The 23531-nt window shown below is 36.8% G+C and overlaps 1 protein-coding gene across 3 annotated transcripts in view; it reads right to left on the reverse strand.

Moving 5' to 3' along the window:
• ATIM (timeless family protein) overlaps positions 1–23531 on the reverse strand; it is a 119614-nt gene that overhangs the window by 48898 nt on the left and 47185 nt on the right. For all 3 annotated transcript variants that reach the window (XM_089406000.1, XM_089405999.1, XM_089406001.1), the window contains exons 10-16: positions 12555–12733; positions 11563–11644; positions 10071–10643; positions 9569–9963; positions 9252–9356; positions 8381–8686; positions 8183–8260 (exon numbers count right to left, since the gene is read on the reverse strand). In XM_089406000.1, coding sequence (XP_089262126.1) covers positions 8183–8260; positions 8381–8686; positions 9252–9356; positions 9569–9963; positions 10071–10643; positions 11563–11644; positions 12555–12733 — 1718 coding nt within the window. The remainder of the gene's footprint in view (positions 1–8182; positions 8261–8380; positions 8687–9251; positions 9357–9568; positions 9964–10070; positions 10644–11562; positions 11645–12554; positions 12734–23531) is intronic.

A 23531-nucleotide genomic window follows, 5' to 3' on the forward strand; every position in this document is an offset into this window, starting at 1 on the left:
GCAACATTGAACTAGACAGAGGTCGCCAATAGGATGACCGTGCACATCTTGCGCATGTATAACTCCAAGCATCAATGCACATGGGATGAAAGTCTCCCCTCTGTTCAGCACAGTTATAATAGAGCTCTCCATAGCTCAATCGGCCACAACGCTTTTCAAGTGGGCCTCAGATTTCAACCATTGGGTCTCTCGAGGTAGCACTACCCCTTGTGTCCACACAAGCAGCGCCTTCACATGCTCACTCTAAGACCAAGAAAGCCACCAAATTCTTTGAACATATCCAGCACATTCGTCAATAGGTACATGATAGTTTACAGAAAACCAAACTAAGAATAAGCAATGCCATGATCAACATCAGGTGCTACATAAATTCCAGGTGGGAGACAAGTTTTGGTCGCATTTGCAAAAAGAATGCCTTAACGGACCCCATCAAAAGCTTCATCCACGATGTTATGGACCTTACACCATCACCAAGGCTATGGGTGACAATGCTTTTGAATCAAGTATTCCTCCCTTCCTTGGCTTACACCTATTGTTCAATGTGGACCTCTTTCAACCATACTTTCCATCATTATTCCAAAAATCAAAGATAACAGAGCAATTGACATTGACAAAGCTCAACCCCGATTGCATGGAACAGGCAACCATTGATCAGATCGTGGACACATTGGTTAAGGTCACTCGCTAACAAAGGATGTAGCTTTATCAAGTTGTCAAGGCAAGGCAGCGCTTGCACCAAGGCAAGTGGCTCACCTAGGGCCAAGTTCAATGGAAATTTCCCCATCTAATGGGAGCTCTCAACACAATGGAGACAATTGCTTCCTGAAGGGGGAGGACTGATTCAAGTGGATATCAATGACTGATCCAGGAGGATATCAGTGGCCACCCACTTATGCCACTGGCTCAAAGCACATTTTTCCATCTTGGTAGTTTCTCTACATTTTTTCGAGTCTTGGGTATCCAGGGCCGTTTTGAGGCCCTAAACAATGCTTTTTCAATGTGACAGTCGTAGGCATTGCCTAGGCCCTATCAAAATGTGTATTTCTTGGCTAGACCTTTTCAACGAGCTACCAATGTTGGAAGAATGTTTGTTATTGATGTCAATGGGCGATAGATTGGAAGAATAATTGTCATTAATATCCAAAGAAACACCATCTTGAGAAGATTATTTCACAAGCTTGTAGACGGCTTAGAGCCCTTTCCAACGGGTATTTACTTTCCCTCTAACTCCTATTTGTTGGAGAGAAAATGAATTTACAAGTTGAAAATCCATTTTGTTCAAGCCTACATGAGTCATCCTACATGAAGTCAAGTCAGCCCTACCCCAACTGTCACGTCTTTTCACATGGTCAAATAAGTATATATTACGGCTAGACCTCCTTTTGAGCACCGAATTCAAGCAAGAGTGATTCATTTCAAAGGTCATTTCGTGGGTAAATCCAAGGTCCTGAGGCAAGAACTATCTCCTTTATTTAGCTTGGAACCAGACCTAATCTTGTCCTCCCTCAACCCTATAACCAGGCATTTTTTGGCCCTTAGATAGAGGGCAGTCCATTGTGACTTTCAGCCGTATTGAACAGACCTTTATTTTCGACCGAAGGCGCCTCCTAGTCTTGGACCTGTGGTTGTCATATTTCGGACTTGAGGGCCCTCCTAGACTCAAACCTGTGGTTGTCATATTTCGAGCCTAAGACCTTTGTTTATATCGAAATTGTGGCTCGACTGTCCCTCATTGTCGGCCCCCTGTGACTATTTTCTAAGATTCGACAACCCACTATATTCGACCTTCTACAACCCATCATACTTGGCCTTCTCGTGCTCAAACTTAAGGCTTGATCAAACCTATGTCCCAACCTATTGTCCTCAAACCTGTGACCTTTTACCTTTGGACCTAAGGCCTCCTACAACCTTTGTTTTGTGGCCTACAATCTCAAATCAATGGCCTTCTATACTCAATCCTATGACTTGAATTAAAACTTTGATTTATGGCTTGAATGGGCCACTATATTCAGCCTTCCTCATTTGTCTCGAGGCTTGAACAGGGCATCATCTAAGTCCTCTATACTCGGATCTGAAATTTGAACAAATCTGTCTTTGGACATAGTTTGGAATTCGTCTCCCTGTGGCTCAATCAGACAAAACCTCTTGTACAATTGTTAGATTTGTGGAGATGATCGAGACATCTTTTGAGCAGCCTAGTTACATATTTTGGAGTAGACCAGAAGCATCTTTTGGAGCAGCATCATTGAAGATTTTTGTGTTGACTTGAAGAAGCAAGAGCAAGCATATTTGCATACACTTGGAGCACTATTGGTGGCAGCCTTTAAAGCATCTTTGAAGTTGCTCTTGGAAGCAATTTGCAAGGACTATTGAAGACATTTTGGAGCACTAAAGATTGTTGAAGACACTTCAAGTGAAGCTTTGTTGAAGATCTTACTAGAGAAGTGTTGAAACCTATTGATGACAGCATATTTGCATACACTTGGAGCCCTGTTGGTGGCAGCCTTTAAAGCATCTTTGAAGTTGATCTTGGAAGCAATTTGCAAGGACTATTGAAGACATTTTGGAGCACTAAAGATTGTTGAAGACACTTCAAGTGAAGCTTTGTTGAAGATCTTACTGGAGAAGTGTTAAAACCTATTGATGACAACAAACTTGTTAGAGAAGCTTGACACCATGATGTCATCAAGTACAGCAGAGCTCAAGTTGACCTTGGATAATGTACCAATCATTTAAGACTTTTGAGATAATCCTTGTGAAGTCATGAAGCGATGTTAAAGAATGTAGCTAGTGTCGGTCTTCATAATTGTATTTTTCAAAAGAAAAATTCATTGAAGGCTTCTAGGTTTTGTCAAATGTCAAGAGAGTCATTGTCATATTTATTAGACCCTTCTTAGGCTTTTATATCAGGTAAAGAAATTTATTTTTGAGTCAAAATAGTCATTTTGTCCCTCCTCATCAAGTTGGCCCATTCGGAGAAGTCGACCCTATTAGAGGCAATTCGACCCTATGGAAGCAATATAAATAGAGGCAACTCGAATCACTTGGAAGTACACTCACACAAGTTCAATCTACAAAGAAAAAGAGGACGAAAAAGAGAGTGAAGTGCAGGAGAAGAAGACCTAATCCAAGAAAGAAGGAAAATCAAAGTTTTTGGGCATCTCTCTCACACGTGCAAAGTTTACTAGGGTTTTTGGACTAAAGTTGGGGGTTGATATTTCTAAATTAATTACAAGTCCGAAATTCTGAAGCTGAGGGTCGGAATTCTGGATTGAAGCTACATTTGAGGAAGCTGACACGTGGAAACTTTACCTAAGATCATCTACTTAAAGGAACGACTGACTTCGTGATTGGAGGAGGTCTTTGTCTAGGTCTAAAGGGTCATGGATTGTCTCATCTTGATTTGAATCTACAAGTGGAAGAGTTGGATTGGGTTTTCCCCTCACTAGGGGTTTTTCCCTAGTTGAGTGTCGACATCTTATGTCTCTTGTTCTTGTGATCTTCATACATGTTTAATTTGGTAATTGCTTGATGAAAGACGAAATAATAAATAAGTAAAAGAAGCCAACATAAATCATAAGAAAGAGGAATCAAACCCTAATACCTCTACATACATTGATTTCTCAACATTGGAGACTCCTTCAATGAATCTTAAAGCCTTGCTAAACTGAACTAGACCTTGAAACATATCGGAAACTCCCTTGAAGATTGTTGTAGTATAGTTGGAGATGTTCTTGGATGCCTTGTTGAAGACAGTGACTATTGATGCCATTTGAAGCATTTGCTAAAGCAGATCTTGGAGCTATTTAAAGGCATTGTTGGAGTAGTAGCATTGTTGAAGAAATCCTTCAAAACTTGTTGAAGAAGCTTTTGGAAGTCTTGAGGAAGCATTAGAGCCATCTTGAAGAACTAAAGTGAATTGAGAGGGTTGGAGCCCAAGAGGATTGGATTCCTCGGACAAGATTGGAGCCTTGTGAATAACTAGGTTGGAGCCTGGATTGAGATTTGAGGAGTGGAGTCCTCGAGTAGACCAAGTTGGAGATTGGATTTTTAGTGAGGATTGGAGTCCTCACCCAAGGTTGGAGCCTTGGAGAAATTGAAGAACCTAATGTACAAGTTGGAGCCTAGTTGTTTGTAAGAGGACTGGAGTCCTCATCATTTCTTATTAATAAAATGATTCTCTTGGTGTACATCTTGTGTTATGATTTTATTAATGATCTTAAATGACATAATTTAACAATTGCGAAGAAATATTGATTCACCCTCATGCCCTCTCAATATTTCCAGCAACGAAGTGCGCCAAACAAAGATCATATGCAAAAGTTACAACCCCAAGAAGTTGATGTACCAACTAACCCCATCGAGGCCACCAACCTTTTGGCATTTAATCTACTAGGGTTAGGTTTTGGGGCATTTAGGGTTTCCTCAATGCTGCTTTATGTTAAAAAGGGCCTATCAGCCTCATTGTAATGCGCTCTAGCAAATACCTGTAGTTGTCAAACCTCATCTTAGAGATAAGCTACCACCATTCGAGCGAGTTTGTTTCATTCCACATTATTTATTGTTTCAGCACATTCCATTTATTAATAGAAGTATAAATATGTATTTCATTTCTTTCCCTTCATAAATCTGGATCATGTCGATGCCAAACAGAGCTAGTAAGCCCACCAGAAAGGCACTGAGGCCACTACATGAGGAATAGTATATGTCCCATAATGGATTGGATTGAGCTGGCAATATTTATTCATGAATTGTTGCTTATACAAATGTAGCCACACAAACTAGCCAACCCGGAATTGACGAGGGACTCTGTGCAAGTCATTAAATGTTCCAGATTTGGCTTATGTTTGAATCAAGATGTCATGCCCCTTGGCATTCATTTTGGCTAAATTTTAGACGAATGCAGCTTTATATTGTTCCCCCATGAATGGGACGTGGATGGTGCAGGAAGAACAATTGGTATCTAAAGGAGCTAAAGGTCAGTACACATAACATACCTCAATGGGGATAATCTCCTGTAGATGCATGAGTTTCTATAGTGTAGTTGTGCTGGATTATCCCATTGCTTGTCTTTGTGGTAAACAAGAAGAACATGGACTAATAAAGTTCTGTTTATGGCCTAAATCTAGCCATCAGTTCGAGGATAAAAGGTAGATGGCAACTGATAAATGAAAATTTTTCCTAACGACAACCAAAAGTGACTAACAACTTTGGAATCATGGTCAGAGATAATGACAAATGGTTGCCTAAATAGTAAAATGTGTTCAGACATGTCAAAAAAATATGTCAGCAATTGTAGGGGCATCGGTGGACTTGTTGCTAAGGAACACAAACAACAATTTTGGACAATCAACAAAAAAAGACAAAAATGCAGTCATGTTGACTCTGAGTTGTGGAAAAACCATCAATAAATCCCATAGAAATAGATTCCCATTGTCTTGAGGGCACCAGCGAAGGCTAACACAATCCAAGTTTCTGATTGGAAAGCTTAACTAGACGGCAGAAAGAGCACATCTGAATGAAGTCCTCCACATTGTTAATAGAAGGAAGGTTTTGCAGCATTTTTAAAGCATTTAAGTGGCCCCCATAAGGGTAAGTCTCATTTGGATAATGTTATCAGGTGAATGCAACTGGGCACAACACTGATTGAGCTTATATAATAACCCATCTCACAAAGTTAGTTGACCCTGGTTAAGCACAATTCTAGATTTGCACATACAAAGGGAAGCCTAGCCAATCTGTGACATGTGTATGCCTGCTTGGTGATTAACAATCAGGGAAACTGCGCTGGGAATCATGTTTATTATTGGCATTGTTTGCTAACTGTTTTGTGCAGGCTATACTGACAACAGAGGCTGTGTAGCCATTTCGACGGCAGAGATCTCTGCATATGACAGATAGAGAGATTAGAAGTGAATTCTGCAGAGTATCTGTGTTGTAAAGCAAGTGGACTATAATTCCCTTATTTATGGATCATAAGATATCAAAGAAGTTGAATCCTCGCCTATGACATGACTGTAAGAACTTAGAAGAGAATGCAGACCTAGCATGGAAGATGACGCGGCCTTGGCAAGCCTCAACCTCCACCTATACTTAATTTAGCCTCCCTGTATGGCTGTGCTGGCAGCTACGGTGGTTCCGGAACTGGCGGCGACACCTTTGCGGAAATCTGTCTACTGTGTATGGTAGCGCGGGAGGAGCTAGCCACAACACGGTTTGTTTTTTTTTTAATACATAACTTTTATATAGTTTTTTTTACAAAAATAACTTTTTTTTAATTTTTAATTCTTTTATTTTTTTATATAATTTTCTTTTAATTATTTTTTTCAATTAATCTCTTTTTTTTATATGTAATTTTTTTTCTTCTTAAAATAAATGGCCAAGGGCCTTTGATGAATCAACAGCGGAGAAACTCCAAACGTGTAGTGAATGCTTCAGTCACGACGGCAACAAGGTTGACGATTTTCGATGGTCAAAGACCTGGATCAGAAAACGAGCTCTGTGCAGCGGTTAAGCGGCCTAGAGGACCGAACTGCTCCAATACCAAATGAAGCGAACAAGGTTCATTCTTCAGGTTAAATGCTCCAGAAGACTTGGAATATAAAGATCTCCATTGAGATACAATAATATATATTAATTGTATGAATAAGAATGATACAATGAGAGTGAGAAGCTTGCTTATATACCAAGCAGGTGTCTCTTCATGGGAGTCATGTCTCATTTAAACATGACTCTTCAACCTAATTACTAATTAACTAATCATTATTTATGATTATTATCATTTACATTATTTCCTATATATTTGATCATAACAGTTGGAAGACCTGCAAGCCATCAATGTGCAACGTAAAGAAGAGAATAAGCACTTAAGGAGGAGGTCCTGATGTTTGACCAAAAGATGGCAGAGTTGGAGAAGACACTTGAGAGTCAAGACCTCTACCAAACCGATGCCATTGCTAAAGAACCAATTTGATGAATGCCAAGGCTACCTCACAGCTGTCATGGAAGATTGGGACAAGTCACAAGATCATAGTGCAATTGGGAGAAAAGATCATCCAGATGGATAACTGGTAAGAAGAGAGGCTAACTGGGATAATGGCTCAACTGCAAGAGTTGGAAAAGAAGAAAGAAGCATTGGGAAAATTTTCACATAGAAAAACAAGAATATCCTAGAACATGTCTGGCTAAAATGAGCATCTACATCTACACACTGGAAAAATGCCACAAATGTTATGAGCCCACAAATTAAAGATAATAGCCAACGAAAAACAAACAAGAAATCAACTAGACAAAAATGCAGAAGGTACTAATCAGGGGTACATGTGATTTACACTCAATATTTCATGCCCTAAATAGGACTAAGGTTTCATAAAACCTACTCCACAAAGTTGTGGCTGCTTGAAACTATAGCCATTAAACCACAATCAAGGTCAAACATCTGTCCTCATGAATACAATCTTTTATGAATAGCGTGTGCTATGTGTGGTTAGTAAGTGAGAAGGGGAGTAAAATTTTAGCACAACTGGCCCAACTACCTACAATCTCATCAGGATCTATTCCAAATAAGTCTCAGACAAAATGCAATGTTGCATTCCCACCAACCCTAGTCCCCTCAAGAAAAGAACATAGAAATAATAAATCATCATTCGTAGCTATCTCAACAACTAGAAACTGAATATGTCACGAGACTTGATTTGTGGTATACAGCTGCCCATCAACTACATCTCCCTGTCTGGGATATTTTATCATGTATTTAGTTAATGGCCACATTTTGAATAAAACTTTCAAACTACTTTTGGTTCTTGCATCCTAGAAAGCATTTGATGTAGAATTAGAAAGATATTCTCTATCACCTATCCACTAGGCCATTGTTTCAGTAGTCATTTAAATTTACAAGTTAAAATATTAAGAACCAAATAAAATTGCAAAGAGGGTCAAACATAAGAATACTTATTTTGATGAATACCTCTACTTCTCAAAGAAATCTGATTTATAAGAAGTATTATACATAAGAACAAATATATCTATATCATTGATCCATGTGTATCCTTCTCCATTCTCTTTTGAAATCACAATTTCCTGATTAACTTGTTTCCTTATCTATATATCCTTTTGAAATTGAGACAGCAACCAAATAAAAGAAAATGTAATAAAAAACTATAGTGGGGAATTTAGAAACTACTTCAACTGATCATTCTGTTTTGTCTCATCCTCTGACTCATTCTCTGAATCCAAAAATTGTCTTTTTCTGCTTGTTTTCCTGTGAAATCACATTTTTCTGATTAGTATTTCCTTATCTGTAAATCCTTTCACAGTTGAGTCAGCAATCCAATCAAAAGAATATGCAACAGAAAACTATAGGGAGAATGTTGGAAATTACTTCAACAGATCAGTCTGTTGTGTTGCATCTTCTGAGTCATCCTCTGAATCCAAAATTTGTCTTTTTCTGCCAGTCTTGCCATGGATACCAACAGAAAGAGGCTTGTCCAGAACACCATCTTCAACTTCTTCGGCAGTCTCATCATCCTCATCATTAAAAAGCTCAACAACTCGAGATTTCTGTTTGTTTGAGCCAACCTTGAGACCAAGTTGTTTAAGCTTGCGAGAAACTTGGACCGCTGAAATTTTTCCATCAGAATGAAGTGCCTCTGCAATCATATGGCTGCACCTTCTGTTGCCTTTGTACCTGTAAAAATACATTAGATATAATCAATAAAGATTATGAATGAACCTGCAGGACAGTTTAGATAATGCAAGCTTGCTGATCAAAACATGCATTTATAAAATTAGAAATAGCCTATCGATTGGCTTATCTATTTGTGGTGCTATTTGATGCTTTTTCAGTAGAATAAATTTGATATGTACAACATGAATATGGGCAGACAACTATCCACATGATCTAGCAAATTACCACAATACATCCTTAACTCCATTGCATATGGCAAAGGCATTCTTTTAAGACCTTCAATCCTATCTAACATTTTTGATACATTTTTTTTCAGGCTCTGTTCTCTATTAAGAATAATTAGAAAAACCTATTTATCTATGCTCTCTTGCATAGAAAATTTTGAATTCTATATTCACAATTCTACTGTTCCAGCTATACATTATAGAGATGTCATGTCCTTTGATATACACAGTTTAGGCTCCAGAAAACACAGACTAACAAATGAAGTTAACAAAAAAAAAAAAAGCTTCTGCCAGGATTTTAACTTCACCAAAACTTTCGAGGCGTACAACAAGAAACTTACTGCTCAAAAAGCTCTTTAATCTGAGCTTCTTGTTCATCATTAAAAATAAGGCTTTTCCTCTTCTTAGGAGATCTCCTGTTCCACTCTTTTCCAAGGGTCTTCTTCCTAAATAATCTCCAAGAAGGTAGCTTTTTAGATACTGTCTAAACAACAGGAAACAATCTTTAATCTGGTAAAATACTTCTGAAATAAGGAAAACTAAGATGTAGCAAATTAGAAGAGAATTGAGTTTCCATGAGTGGCCTTCTAGAAAAACCATCAGAAAGAAGAAAAAACTAGCATTAGCATATCTACAGTCAGTGAAGACAGTTTCTTACTCATGATGATCAAGTTCATCTAATGGCAGCCCAGCCTCATCATCACCAAGGGCTTCAGCAAGATTTCTCTTATATGACCCCACTGTACTCTTTCCCGTGTTAGTGCCATCAGCTTCATCATCACCCAGAGCACCAGCAAGGCCTCCTTCCTTGGATGAATCCCCTTTTCTCTTCAATTTGTTCATCTCAGACAACAAGTGATCTGTACTAATAAAATTACACTCCCTACGGGTCTTCCAGAAAAGTATCTCCAACAAAAGAAAAGGCTGATTCTTCATCTTTTTGAAAAATGTACGCAACAGTTTTGTGAGGAATTCAACAATACTTTTGTAGCTGTCTGACTGCAATGTCTTTTGATCAGAAAGAATCTCATAGAATGTACAAAATAGAGATAGCTGCACAAAATATTTCTTCATTAGAATCTTAAAAACACCTTAAATAAGGAATTAAACATTCCAGGACCTCAAAGATCGTTATAATTGTAATTTAAGGTTAAAATGACCTGGTAGAGCATTGGTGACAACATGCAATCATCACAAATACGCTGCAACATGCGGATTATATAATGGTTTGTGGCAGGAGAGTTGGTCTTGTAAAATTTAAGCAACCAACAGTAATTCTGAATAATAGTGTTGTCAGCAAAAGAGGAGATATATTTGGCAATATCAAAATTTGCTTCTATCCTGCCTGCATGGTTGTCATCTTCTGAGATACCTTCAGTGTCATCTGGTAGGTTTTCTGATCTATCATCACAGTTCTCTTCCATGCATTCTATTTCTTCTTCTTCACATTCATCAGCATTATTCAAAGAGCTCTTGTGCTGCACTTTTCTATCTCTATCATCTTTGAACAACCTGTCACCTTGCTCTGCATCATCTGTTTGCACATCTGAGTTATCTTTCTCTTTATGGAATTCCACTGTCCCATCTGTTACTTTTTCATCATGGTAATCTTTCATTTTGCTCGCATCTTCAGTGGCGTCTTGCAAGCCACTATTGTCCCTAGATTGAACTGGATCTAGTTGACTATCATCCATCTTTTTCTTCTTCCTCCCTTTCTGAGTTTTTCTGAGAACCTGAAATGGAAGAAGTAAATTTATTAATAATATAGTTGGATCTAAGTTATCTGAAAGGAGAAAACATATACGAGTTTGGAAAACATCTTCAAACTTCTAGGAAATGGGAAAATGTTAGTGTGGGTGTGTGTTTAAAGAGAGAAAAATGAAATGAAATTTTATGAATGACCACCAATGACCAAAATAGGTCAATGGAACTCAAGATTAAAGTAAGCACTAATAGCAAAATAAAGAGAAATGATGAACCCCAGACCTGCCCTCTTTTGCTCATTCTTATTCTGTCTACTTACCCACAATAAGCCCCAAACATTCCATTTTTTCCATCTTAGTTTATCTAGTTATTACTTGTATATTGATGTATTTTGGCAGCTTTAAGGATTGTGATGGATTATTTGGTTTGCAAGTGTTATTAGATCTGAATGTGCTAAGTATTCCATACTTATCGTCATGTCTTATACCGAATGCAATGTGTTACTCCATAAGAACTAAGTTGCACGAAACATCGAAACCTTTCGGAGTTTCCGAAATTGGTACGTTTAGAAACGTCACCTCCCAAAAATGGAAACGTTGGCCGAAACGTTGTCTGAAACGTCATATATACATACATACATATATATATAAATAAGTGAATAATACAATATCTTGCAAAAAAAAAAGGGGACTAAGACCCATAGATGACAATTTAGAAGGAAAACCAAGTCTATATTAACTCTCATAGATGATTACATTATGGTCGAGTTTCAGTCGAGTTTCAGCCGAGTTTCGGGTACGGGTACATCCCAAAACGTCAGGTTCCTAGAAGTTTTGTGCAACATAGCATAAGAATTAAGGTAATTTTAAAAAATACATAAAATTACAATTCTATGCTATTCAAAATACAATCCATGTCTGGAACATAATATGAGAAGACTTCACACACCCTCAAAGTACCATCTGCTTCTTTGAGAGCTTCCATTAGTCGTAACATGATATGTGTTATTTCCACCAAATCTGCTAAGTAACTGCAAAACAAGAAAACAAACATAACATGATCATTTGACTTAAAAGTTAAAATATAGATCATTGTATGTAGTGTTGTAATGAAAATCCTGGACACTGGTGTACTTGAAAATTTTATTTACTATAACTTATTGTTTTCACATAAATATTTGAGCTGGGCAGTGGTCAAAAAATTAGCAAAGCAAGGAGAAAACATATTCAGGAGCTTAGCTCAGCAGAAGAACTCCAATGTCCACTAGATACAATTTCAACCAGCAATTCCAATTAAGCATGAACATCTCGGCCATAATAAAATTAGCTGTGGACATAATAAATACTTCCACATAATAGACATCTAAAACATTGTATCAAGCTGCAAGCAGAAAAATCACAAGTACAAACTTACCCATTAGACAGAATGCTACAGAGTAAAAATTTAACAGACTTAATTCAAAGTTAACCTAATATCCCAAATCTGGTCAAAATGTCAAGGTCTTATTCAATAAGAAATGTCGGTCATAAAAAAACCCAAATATATAAAGATAAAAATGCTCCAAGGGTCTCAATAACAGTCATTTCATCACTAAATGGCATTGCTAAAATATAAAGATATTTTGGAAAAACAGGAACGCACAGGTCACATTATGTTGGAAGATTCAAAACGACCAGTCATTTGAGATGAAAAGTTTAAACCCCAAAATGCAAGCAATCAATCAAGCACGAGATCTTTCCCACACCAAGGAAACACGATTGCTTCTGACGATTAAGATCCTATTAATATCAATTCCCTTCTTCTGTTTAAATTGATTATATATTACAACCACAACTCCAGAAACTATGTTTTAAAATTTATATATATATCAGATATTTAAATACCAGTCCTTTTGCAGAATAGCAATATGTTGTATGATCACAACCCAAAACTAACTTCACCTTCGTGGTTGTTTATGATAATCAAAGGATTTTATGAGTGTCCGAAGAAACACAGAAATTCCATTCTCAGTCTGATCATAGAACACTTTATAAAGAAGTATCCGTGCAGTACGAGCCTCATGTTCTCTCTCTCTCGAACCATTGCGGGAAATTTTAAGCACAAGATCTAACATGTGAATCTGCAAACAAGAAACCTAAAACTTTTAGTCAAGACTCAAGAAAGTCGCAATTTTACACTTTTACAAAAAAAATACATGATTGTAGCAAGGAATGAATAAGCTGCAAGTCCATATTCTCCAAATATGCATTAATTTCAAAGCAACATAAACACACGCCTTAAATATGTGAATTAATCTCCTATAACGACAGTATTCAGATGGCAGACACCTTATAAACTACAATGAGATGAGATAGGATAATTTTTTGAATGTCCAACAAATGACCACAATAATAGGTACAGAGCAGGAGTGCAAAAGAAACTCCTATGACTAATCTACAAAAAGGATAAAAAGATAAATAGCTAGACAACAGTGATCATAAATAATATAGTGACAAACAAATGTAAAAAATGTGGACATCAAGGCAAGTAAAAGTTAGAAGCAGAATGAGGTGAGCAAGAATAAGAGAAAGGGCCAATACACTATCCGATAATTAATTCCAGAAAGAAACCTACACTGACGAGACCAGGGTGTGTGATCCTGAGCAGAAGTCAACCGTCTGCTGCAATTCTTCTAATGCTCAACACCATTAAGAAGAATCTTGTGATGGAGCTCAGTGTACTTGAGATGATGGAGGGGCAAGCGACAAAACTGTGTTGTGAATGAAGCCTACTAGAGACCCTAATGCAAACCAGTCTGCCCACTGCAAGTCTAGAAGTGTGGGTTCTCACCAATCTGGAAGTTGATGTCACATGGGACTCTGCATGTTGCTTATAATGATCTTCTACTAAGAGGGAAAAAACAGAGTGATTAGCCTAACAAGGTTTGTCTTGGGTGGATCTTGTAGAATTTGCCTCTTAAAACTCTGTACTACCTCAGAAAGAGAGTTACACACATATGGTCCAAACATTGGAATTAAACGTAGGTTCTAATATTACATTAATAAAAATCCAATAATGGTTAGAGAAGCCTGCTACTTGACAATAAGTAGATCAGCTCCACTTCCACTGTTGAAAATGTTGTCAACTTTACTTTCAGCTAAGGCTGATCTCATTACTATATTTAAGTTTGGCTAAGGCCAACCTAGCCAACATGGGCCCAAAGCCCCTATTGGGGAAAGCACACAAACACTTTAGTTGTGTATATATACACAACTATCATTTGTAGTATTCTATATCCTGTGATCATTCTTTAATTCTCTATAAAAGTGATTGAGCGTATGGTACCATAAACTCTAGCTACTCTCTTGTTCTTCACTTCTATTTCTGTCTAGCACTCTTGTACTTGGCTAGTTTTACTCCCTCTCAGGGCTGCGCTATTTATTGTTGTCCTAGCGTTATTATTTTTTTTCTCTTATTGCAAAATTTGAATTTGTTGGTTGGTCCCTGTTGCCTCAAAATCTAGCAAGTTTTGTGAGAGACCTCACAAGGCAAGAGCCAAACTAAGACACAACAATGAGGTGGATGCCACTGTCACCTTACCACTCCACCTCTTGCTCTTTAATGGAATTTCATCACACAGGAGGCTTCCCAATATAGATCACCTAAGGGTATTCTAGGTTGATAGGATCAAAGTGATACTTCAAGAAGTTTGACCAAGGTACTTCTCACTTGGAACAAGGCACAATTCTCTGTAATAAGGAACAGCATACCTATGAAGAAGCCTAGGAAATAGGGGTTGTGGCCTAGGATTTCAAGATGTAGCTCAACAATGCCACTGAAGCGAACAAAGTTCCTTCTACAGATTAATTACTCCAAAAAACTTGGAATGTCAAATTATCCATTAAGGATATAGATATTATATTAAAATATATGAATAAGAATAGAATGAATGAGAATGATTTACAATGGGAATGAGAGGCTTGCTTATATACCAAGCAAGTGTCTCTTCATGAAGAGTCATGTCTCATTTAAACATGCCTCTTCAACCTAATTACTACTTAACTAATTATTATTTATGATTATTATCATTTACATTATATTTATATTATTTATATATTTTATTCGTTACATTGCCACCTTCCTCAAAAAGCTTTGTCCTCAAAGCTTGTCGATGAAAAAAGGCTTGATCTCTTTTTCGGCTTTGAAAGTCTTTCTCTTGGAACAGTCATCTTCGTCGATACAAGCTGATATGATCTTCTTAGTGACAAACAGAATTGTTGCACCGAGAAGGGATCACACCATCCCAAATTAATTTTCTGTATAGTATTCTGATCACTGGAATTTTGTAACGACTTGTCAGTGTAAGACTGGATGGATGTTACGTCATTATTCTCTGAAACATTAATTTGTTGTCTTTGGTTTGAAGGGTCCTGATACGTAGCTTGGTTGATTTGTCTACTCTCGTGATTCGGATAACGATATAAAGTTTGTAGATTTTCTTTTGGTGAAGATGTTGTTGAATTGGTTATGGAACATTCACTTGGGATGTCCATTGTTTGAACTGCAACATCTAAGCGTGTCGTTTCTTCAACTGACTTGTCTTCTTGAGTTGTCATATTCACTGGATCGGTATTCGTTCCCTTATTTTCAACTTGAATTGTTGTGACTGGAGATTTCAATACTTCTTCTTGAGTGACTTGTTCCAACTTATCTTTTAATGCTTTCTTATCCTCCTTAAGTTTCTTAGTTTGATTGAGCAGACTTTGATTATGGTTTCTCAGCAGTAAAATTTCTTCGGTTTTTGATTCATCAGCGTTATTTTCAGTGTTTTGAATTTTAAGTTTTTCATCTTTTAGATCTCTGATTTGTTCTAATAAATTTTTATTAAGGTTCTTTAAATGCAAATTTTCCTCTTCTTGTTCTGATAAATGTTGCTTGAGTTCTTTCTTTGAGACTTTAGTCTTCTTTACTTGCGCTAGTAATTTTTCGACGTGGTCCTTGAGACGAGAAATTTCTTCGTCCTTTTCCATTATTTCTTTGTAATGTATATCCACAAGATTTTTATGTTCGCATTCTAACACTTCCTTGCTTTGTTGAATCTTGGCTATTTTGTCATTCTCTTGATCTTTTAGCTGCACTTTCTCAGTACACTGGATAACATCATTCTGTGGAAGTGATGATGGATATAGAGAATCTAAGAAGGAATTCATTCTCTTTCTCTCCTCAGCCCGTCGCTCCATTCTTGTAATTAATTGTTCTATATCTCTTGCGATTGATTGTTTTTGTTCCCAACTCAAGGATTCCATATTTTTTTCTTTTTTTTTATTATATAATTTCTCTCTTCTTTTTTTTACTCTCTTTTTATAAAAAATTTATATAATAATAATTTTTTTTAATATATATAATTATAAATTATATATATTATATAATTTTAATTTATATATATTGTAAAATTATAATTATATAAAATTTATATATAATTATTTTGAGACCCGCTTTTCCTTTTATATGTAACTATATAAGGCTTGTATAGTATCCCTTTTTATAATTATAATAATATTTCTTTTTCTCAGAAATTTTGGATGAGACGTGACTCTTGGTACCGTCACAATCTTTAGATTTGAACGATTAAAATTATTTAGATCACACCTTTTTTCTCCAATGTTATCAAAATATCTTTTACTTTTAAAATACCATGGGTTGTTTTTAAAACCTCCTGTAAAAAGTAATATTTACCTTTCACGTAAGAGCTTTTGTATCCTTGTTTTTTCTTTAACTTTTAAAATACCATGGGCTATTACCATGGGTTGTTTTTAAAACCTCCGTTAAAATGTTCTCCACGTAAAAAGTAAAATGTATTCCTTTTGTTTTTTGTTTTTCTTTTTTTTCTTTTAACTTTTTAAAATACCATGGGCAATTACCATGGGTTGTTTTTAAAACCGCGGGCTTCTCCACGTAAAAAGTTTTAAATATACTTGAAAAGATTCCCGCTTATCTTTATTATAAACTTTTATCAATAATGTAACACCCTTATATATATATATATATATATATATATATATATATATATATATATTTCACTTTTTTTTGGTTTGTTCGGAATATATTATTTCCTTTCCTATTTTTTTTATATGCCCTTCTTCTTTATTCTTTATTAATTTTTTCTTAAATAATGGCCAAAGACCTAAAAAATGGAGAATCTCCCAATATGTAGCAAAACGCTTCAATTATGACAGCAACGAAGTTGATGATAAGTTGATAGCCAAAGGCCTGGTGATCAGCCAACGTGGCTCTGATACCAAATGAAGCGAACAAAGTTCCTTCTACAGATTAATTACTCCAAAAAACTTGGAATATCAAATTATCCATTAAGGATATAAATATTATATTAAAATATATGAATAAGAATAGAATGAATGAGAATGATTTACAATGAGAATGAGAGGCTTGCTTATATACCAAGCAAGTGTCTCTTCATGAAGAGTCATGTCTCATTTAGACATGCCTCTTCAACCTAATTACTACTTAACTAATTATTATTTATGATTATTATCATTTACATTATATTTATATTATTTATATATTTTATTCGTTACAGCCACATCTAGATATACAAGCAAAAGGAAAAGGTTAACTTTACAAAGATATGATCAACCAATGGTGTGACAAACCTTCAAATAGCCCTAATTTAAAGCTTTTGTGTAGGATTAGGGTTTTATAAGGCCTAGAATTATCGAGGGTTGATGACATCAGCCCTAGTGAGAAACTTTTTACCTTGCAATATACTAGATTTTGATTTTGTAGGATCGAGCAAAGTTGGGGAGTGCCAAATCAGCTCCAACATTCATTTCCTAGTTGAATTCATCCTTAACCCTAACCCTAGTGGCTTTCCTTGAAGGGCCAAAAATAGAGAGAGAGAGAGAGAGGGAAATATAAAGTTTTTGGAGTTTTTGGTCATCAAGATGGTTGCCAATTATTTCCCCCTACTTGGTCGATGGAGTCTTATGAACTTTAACCATGGAAATATCAAATTTTTGAAGGGAGTAAGGGGGAAAACCCTAGTTTTCACTTCCTAACCCTAACTGTCATTTTATGAGGAGAGAAATTCACTACAAAAAAGGATCTTTATGAGGTTTTCTAGGGAGTTCAAGGATACAAAATTAAAACATGCAGTAATTACCAAGCATTTCATGTAAACATATGCTTTTAGACAAGGAAAAAAAAACCTAGCCATATTTCATTAAATGCAATAATCATAAAAGATATTTAACAAAAATACTCGCAATATATCCAAGAACCCGTCTTCTTTCAATCCCAAAATGACATATGTGATCATGATTTTATGTATTTGATGTAATGAGAAAAATAAATTTATTATTGTTGATCTTGAGGCATGGGTTTCATGCTTAAGGAAATCTGTTTTTAGGACAAGCTCTCATTGTGAGCTCCTAGGGCTTGTCATTGAGTCTACAAGTCATTAAAACCATTGTCATGTATGAAAGACCCATTTGGGGCTTGTTACATATTGTAAGGAAATTTATTTGAGTCAATGTTAGAGTCAAAAGACCCTCCAAGACCTCGTCACAAGTGCTACAAGAAGTCAACCTTCAAAAGGAGGAATCGGCATATCTAGAAGGACATGTTGACCTAGGAATGATGACAACTCGGCCTAATAGCATGGGAGAGGAGCCTATATATAGGAGGACTCGACCTCACTCAAGAGATCATCCATCAAGCATCCACAAAAAGGAGAGAAGTGTGAACAGGAAAGGAAGAAAGCCTCTTGAGCAACGAAGAGAAGGGGAAGAAGGTCGAAGTCTTTTAGCATTGTTTTTGGGTCATTCATCTCACGTGTATGACTGCATCTAGGGTTTCTGCAGTTAGGTATTGCAAACCTGAAGGACCCAAAATATAGCCCAAGGAAGAAGTGTATTTGCTAGCTGAATTCACCAAAAGAAGTGTCTAAGACAAAGGAGAGAAGCCTCACAAATCTGCCCCAATCAACTCACACAAGTGGGATCTCTGAAATTGCAGGCATGCCGAAAATTGCAGGCCTGTAATAAGAGGCTGAATTGAAGAAGAAATCAAAAACAGAGGTGTAGCAATCAGTTTGACCAGCGTTGACTTGAAAGGAAGAAAAGATCTTCAAGGAAAGAATTGTGCATTGGTCTTGGAGAGGTTCTTTGGTCAAGGGTCTAGATCAGGAATTCATCAATTGAAGATTCTATAAGAAGAAGAATTCTTGCGAGTTTTCCTCTCAGAGTTGGAGAGGTTTTGGCCCTGGCTGATCACCTATATCTTGTGTCCTTTGTCTTATTGTTCTTTATGGTTTGGTAGTTGTTTGATGAAGAAAAACACTAATAATAACAAGTGAAAGAAGAAGCTAATTAAGTGAAGTAAAAATGCATCACAAACAATTATCAAAGAAGAGAAATCACCCTATATTCTTGTCCCTAAATTTCTCAACATAGTATCGGAGCTAAGGTGACAAGACAAGGAAGGACGGCTTAAAGAAGGACACTCAAGGACCAAAACACTAGAAGATCATCAAGAGCATCAATCATCAAGGACCTCTCATCTCAAAGGCATTACAAGGACAAGGATTACATCATCATCTTGAAGAAGGAAGTTTCTAAAGAAGACCTCAAAAACCCTAGTTCGTTCAAAGGACTCTACACTTGAAGCATTCTTGGGAACCTTGCACGATCATCACCTCGAAGAAGGAGACCTCAGGAGACCCTACCTCTACTCAAATAAAGAATAAATACAGATTGGGGCATCTTGAAGAAAAAGGCAAGGAGAAGGCATTATCATCATCATCATCATCAAGAAATCAAGGTGATCTCCTTCTCTTGGAAGACCACTTTTGAAGGAGGACACCTTCATCAAGAAGACATATTTTATCAATATCATCATAAAAATCAAGAAGGCAACAGATTGAAGATATTGTCATCAAGGAGTTCTTCTCAAGTATGTATCTTTATGTCCACATCTAAATCTATCAAAATGTCTTTTTTCATGGAAAGGAACAAGTTAGTTGGGGCATCAAACTTTCTTGTATGGAAGAAGAGGACAAATTTGATCCTCATAGAAAATGAAGTTGCAAAACATGTTAAGGGACCAATCACTAAACCTCCAAAGGAAGAAGCTCAAGCTCTTACAATGTACATGAAAGGGGAAGTAAGGGCTCAAAGGATTCTCATAGACTCCATCAAAGATCACCTCATTCCCTATGTATCAAAGTTGGAAACATCCAAAGAAATATATGACAAACTTGTAGAATTGTTCTCCATAAGCATTGCAGCAGAAGTGATATCATTAAGACAAGAACTCTACAAGATGAATATATCAAAACAAGAATGAATAGCCTAATACTTTATGAGGGTGTTAGAAATTAGAGACCAACTACAACAGTTGGGAGAAATAATGTCTAATAAGGAAATGACCACCGTAGTGCTCAATGCACTACCAGAGGAATGGGGCAACTTTACATCAAGCATCTATGGAAATAAGGAAGCTACTCCATACAATGAACTTTGGTCACTATGCAAAATTGAAGAAACCAAGCTGAAGGCAAAAAGCGATGTAGGATCAAATGAACAAACACAAGCATTTGCTGCCATGGCTAAGAGAAAAGGGAAGTTTGGGAAGTTTGGTCCTCAAAAAAAGAAGAATAATATGGCCAAGGTCCAATGCTATGGTTGTCATGAATATGGGCACTACAAGAGAGATTGTCCAAAGCTTAAGAAGGACAACAACAAAAGAGGAAGGGAAGAAGCCCATATCACTGAAGAAGTGGAAGAAGTTGAAAAGAAGAAATCAAATAAGGAAGAAGTGAAAGATCTCTACTATGATTGAGATAATCTTCTCCACCAAGTTCTTTTCAGTTTTTGTATAGCTATCATGGTAGGAAACATTAGGAACATGATAGGATGCATCATTTTAGTAGATGGCATCATAAGAGCATACGATTGAAGCAAGAGTTCATGACATCATCATAAGAAGCTTGAAAGATAGTTGAAGTAGAAGTCTATGGCTAAATGGCAATCATCATTAGAAGGAAGTAGCTTTTGGTAACCTCATTGGAAGCATAAGTAGAACTTATGAGTAGAAGAGAGTCATCTAGTATAGAACTCATCATACATCATTGGGAAGGAGTATTTGCAAGATGAAGATAATCAAGATCCTTTGTTGGAATCTTCATTAGAAGATTCCTCTCTTAGAAGAAGCGTCTTGCTAAGAATTCCATCTTAGATGGGATTCATGAATGATGGTATGATGACAAGGGAATGTAGCAGATCAAGATGACTGAAGTACTTTCAATCAAAAGAAAGAAGTTGTTGAAATAAGTCTGGATGACCAAAAGAAGAAAAGAGGCATGTATGCATATGTTTGATAAATTAAGTCATGTCATCATAGCATGGGAAAATACTCTACCTCATGAGTATGATCAAAGAAAAGGGATCTCTTTCAAGGATTCATAAAGGCATGGTTCACATATTGACTAGATGAAATCAACATAATATGTCCCCATATGGAATATGAGCTCGTTGACAAAAATGAAGAAATTGTGAATGGAAATTCCTAGGAAGCAATATGTGAAGAGAGAAAGAAGAGATCATGCAAGATGCAATTACAAAAAAGAAAATCAACATCCGAAGACTAAAAAAACTGGCCATGATATCTCCATGGGAAAGATATGAAGACTTTGGGATAGTCTGGAAAGAAAGAAGACCCTTGACAATTGAATATCTTGGAGATGTGTCAATATGTATGCAGGATGTTGATTTTGCAACAAGCAGATGTCATGATGAAGGGCCATCACAAAAAGTAATTTTGATTTGATGTTCATTTTTTATTTTTGAACAACATTTGGATGGGTTGATACAGGGCTACCAAAAGGGAGTAGTAGATGTTATCTACAACTACCACTCATGTGATTGCATGGAAGATCTTGAAGGAAATATAACGTGGAAGAGGTAGTTGTATGAAGGAAAGCAAGATGTGAACTAGAAGATCACTTTCAAACAAGAGGAAGGATGACATGACTAACTTGAGGAAAGTGTTGGATGGCCAATACCCTACAAGATGAAGGCTCCATAAAGATAAAGATAAAATTCATGACTTCGAATGGAGGAGCCATACAAGCAGTTGAAGGTCCCATGAACTCCACCAAAGAAAAGATAGTTGATGTTGGAAACAAGTCCCTAGGTAAGAGGGAGCTTGGAAGCAAGTTGTTGGTTAAGAAGGAACTTGGAAGCAACTCCCTTGCTAAGAGGGAGCTTGGACAAGTCCCTGGTTAAGAGGGAGCTTGGGTACATTCCTTCATAGGAATGGCCATATCCTCCCTAGTTGAGAGGGAGAGATAGACACGTGAATCTTGTCTTCACTTTGGAAGAAAGAATGGAGGATTGGGTAAGCATCTCGCCTCTGATACTCTTTGAAGATGTGGTAGGAGATCCAAGATAAGAGTAGTCGTAAAGGACTAATATTCTTTGAGGATTGGGAATCCAAGATAAGAATAGTCTTGGAAGGACATACCCTGTGAACACCCGGGTGGGGTATGTTCCTTGAAAAACAATGATGAAGGTGTCTATAAATCATTGGTCACACTAGCATTGTGCTCTGATCTTGTGGAGAGATAGAGCTATTAGTCAAGGCCTTGCTATGTGACAATGTTGGATGATATGATGCTAAGCAATGGGTTACCAATCTACCTCTTCTTATGAGAATTCTACATATTGAGAATGTCCAAGTACCTTGTATGGATTATGATTACCTCCATAGTTAAGAGGGAGTGTTGAAATATGTAACTAGGTTTGGTCTTCACAATGACATAAGTGATCATGATTTTATGTATTTGATGTAATGAGAAAAATGGTTTTCCTCTCTAAGAGAGAGAGGTTTTGCCCTCGCAAAGAGCCAACATCTTGTGTTCTTGTTCTTATGTTTTTGGTTGCAGTTTGATGAAGTAAACACACATGCATTAATAAGAAGAGAAGAAGATTAAGCTAACAAGATAAATTGTAAAAGAGCTTCACAAATTGTTATCAAGTCTAGAAGAATCCTACTATACATTATTGCCCTTGATTCTTCAACATGGTATCAGAGGTACGGTGACACATCAAGGAGAGGGCATCTCTAGAACACTCATAAGGTGACTCATCAAGGAAGAACATCTCAAGGACATCTACAAAATCACATCAAGAACAAGAAAGGACTAAAAGAAGACTACAAAAGCAGGAGGGGAAGCCTTTTGTATAAAGGCACCTACAAGAAGAGCAAATCAAGGAGGGACCTACATCAACCCACACCATATTCAAAAGGAAAAGCACTACAAGCCAAGTCATCAAGCAATCAAACAAGTCCATTTGAAGAAAGAAACTTGAAGAACATCAAGATCTAAGGAAGGCAAGCCATCAAGCCTTCAAGAAAAATGCAAGTCCACCACTTTTCAAATTCTATCAAGTAAGTATATGTCCCCTACTGATTATACCTCAATGTCTTTTTGCAAGGAAAGCAACAAATTGGTTGGGACCACTTGTTGGAAATACTGAGGGGGGGGGGGGTGAATCAGTATTTCTTTTTCCCACTATTGTTTTACCAATTAAAACATATATATTCAGAACACAAGATGAACAGCAAGAATAAATGCTTTTATTAATATAAATTGTGCGGTAAAATAGATACATTATATAGATGGTTACAATCAGTTGCCAAGCTCCAACTTGGACTTTGGTGAGGCTCCAACCTCCAGAGCACCAACTCTATTTCGCCAAGACACCAATCTTGGACTTAGGAGCACAAACTCCCAAGGACTTCAATCCTTCCTACTTCTGAGGCATCAACCCCAAGGACTCCAATCCTACTCACTTATGAGGCACCAGCCCTAAGGACTCCAATCCTTCTCACTTCTAAGGCACCAGCCCCAAGGGTTC

Source organism: Pinus tabuliformis, chromosome 2_2 (assembly GCF_031772625.1).
Source record: "Pinus tabuliformis cultivar Carrire ecotype Pingquan chromosome 2_2, CPIR1, whole genome shotgun sequence".
Lineage (NCBI taxonomy): Eukaryota > Viridiplantae > Streptophyta > Pinopsida > Pinales > Pinaceae > Pinus > Pinus tabuliformis.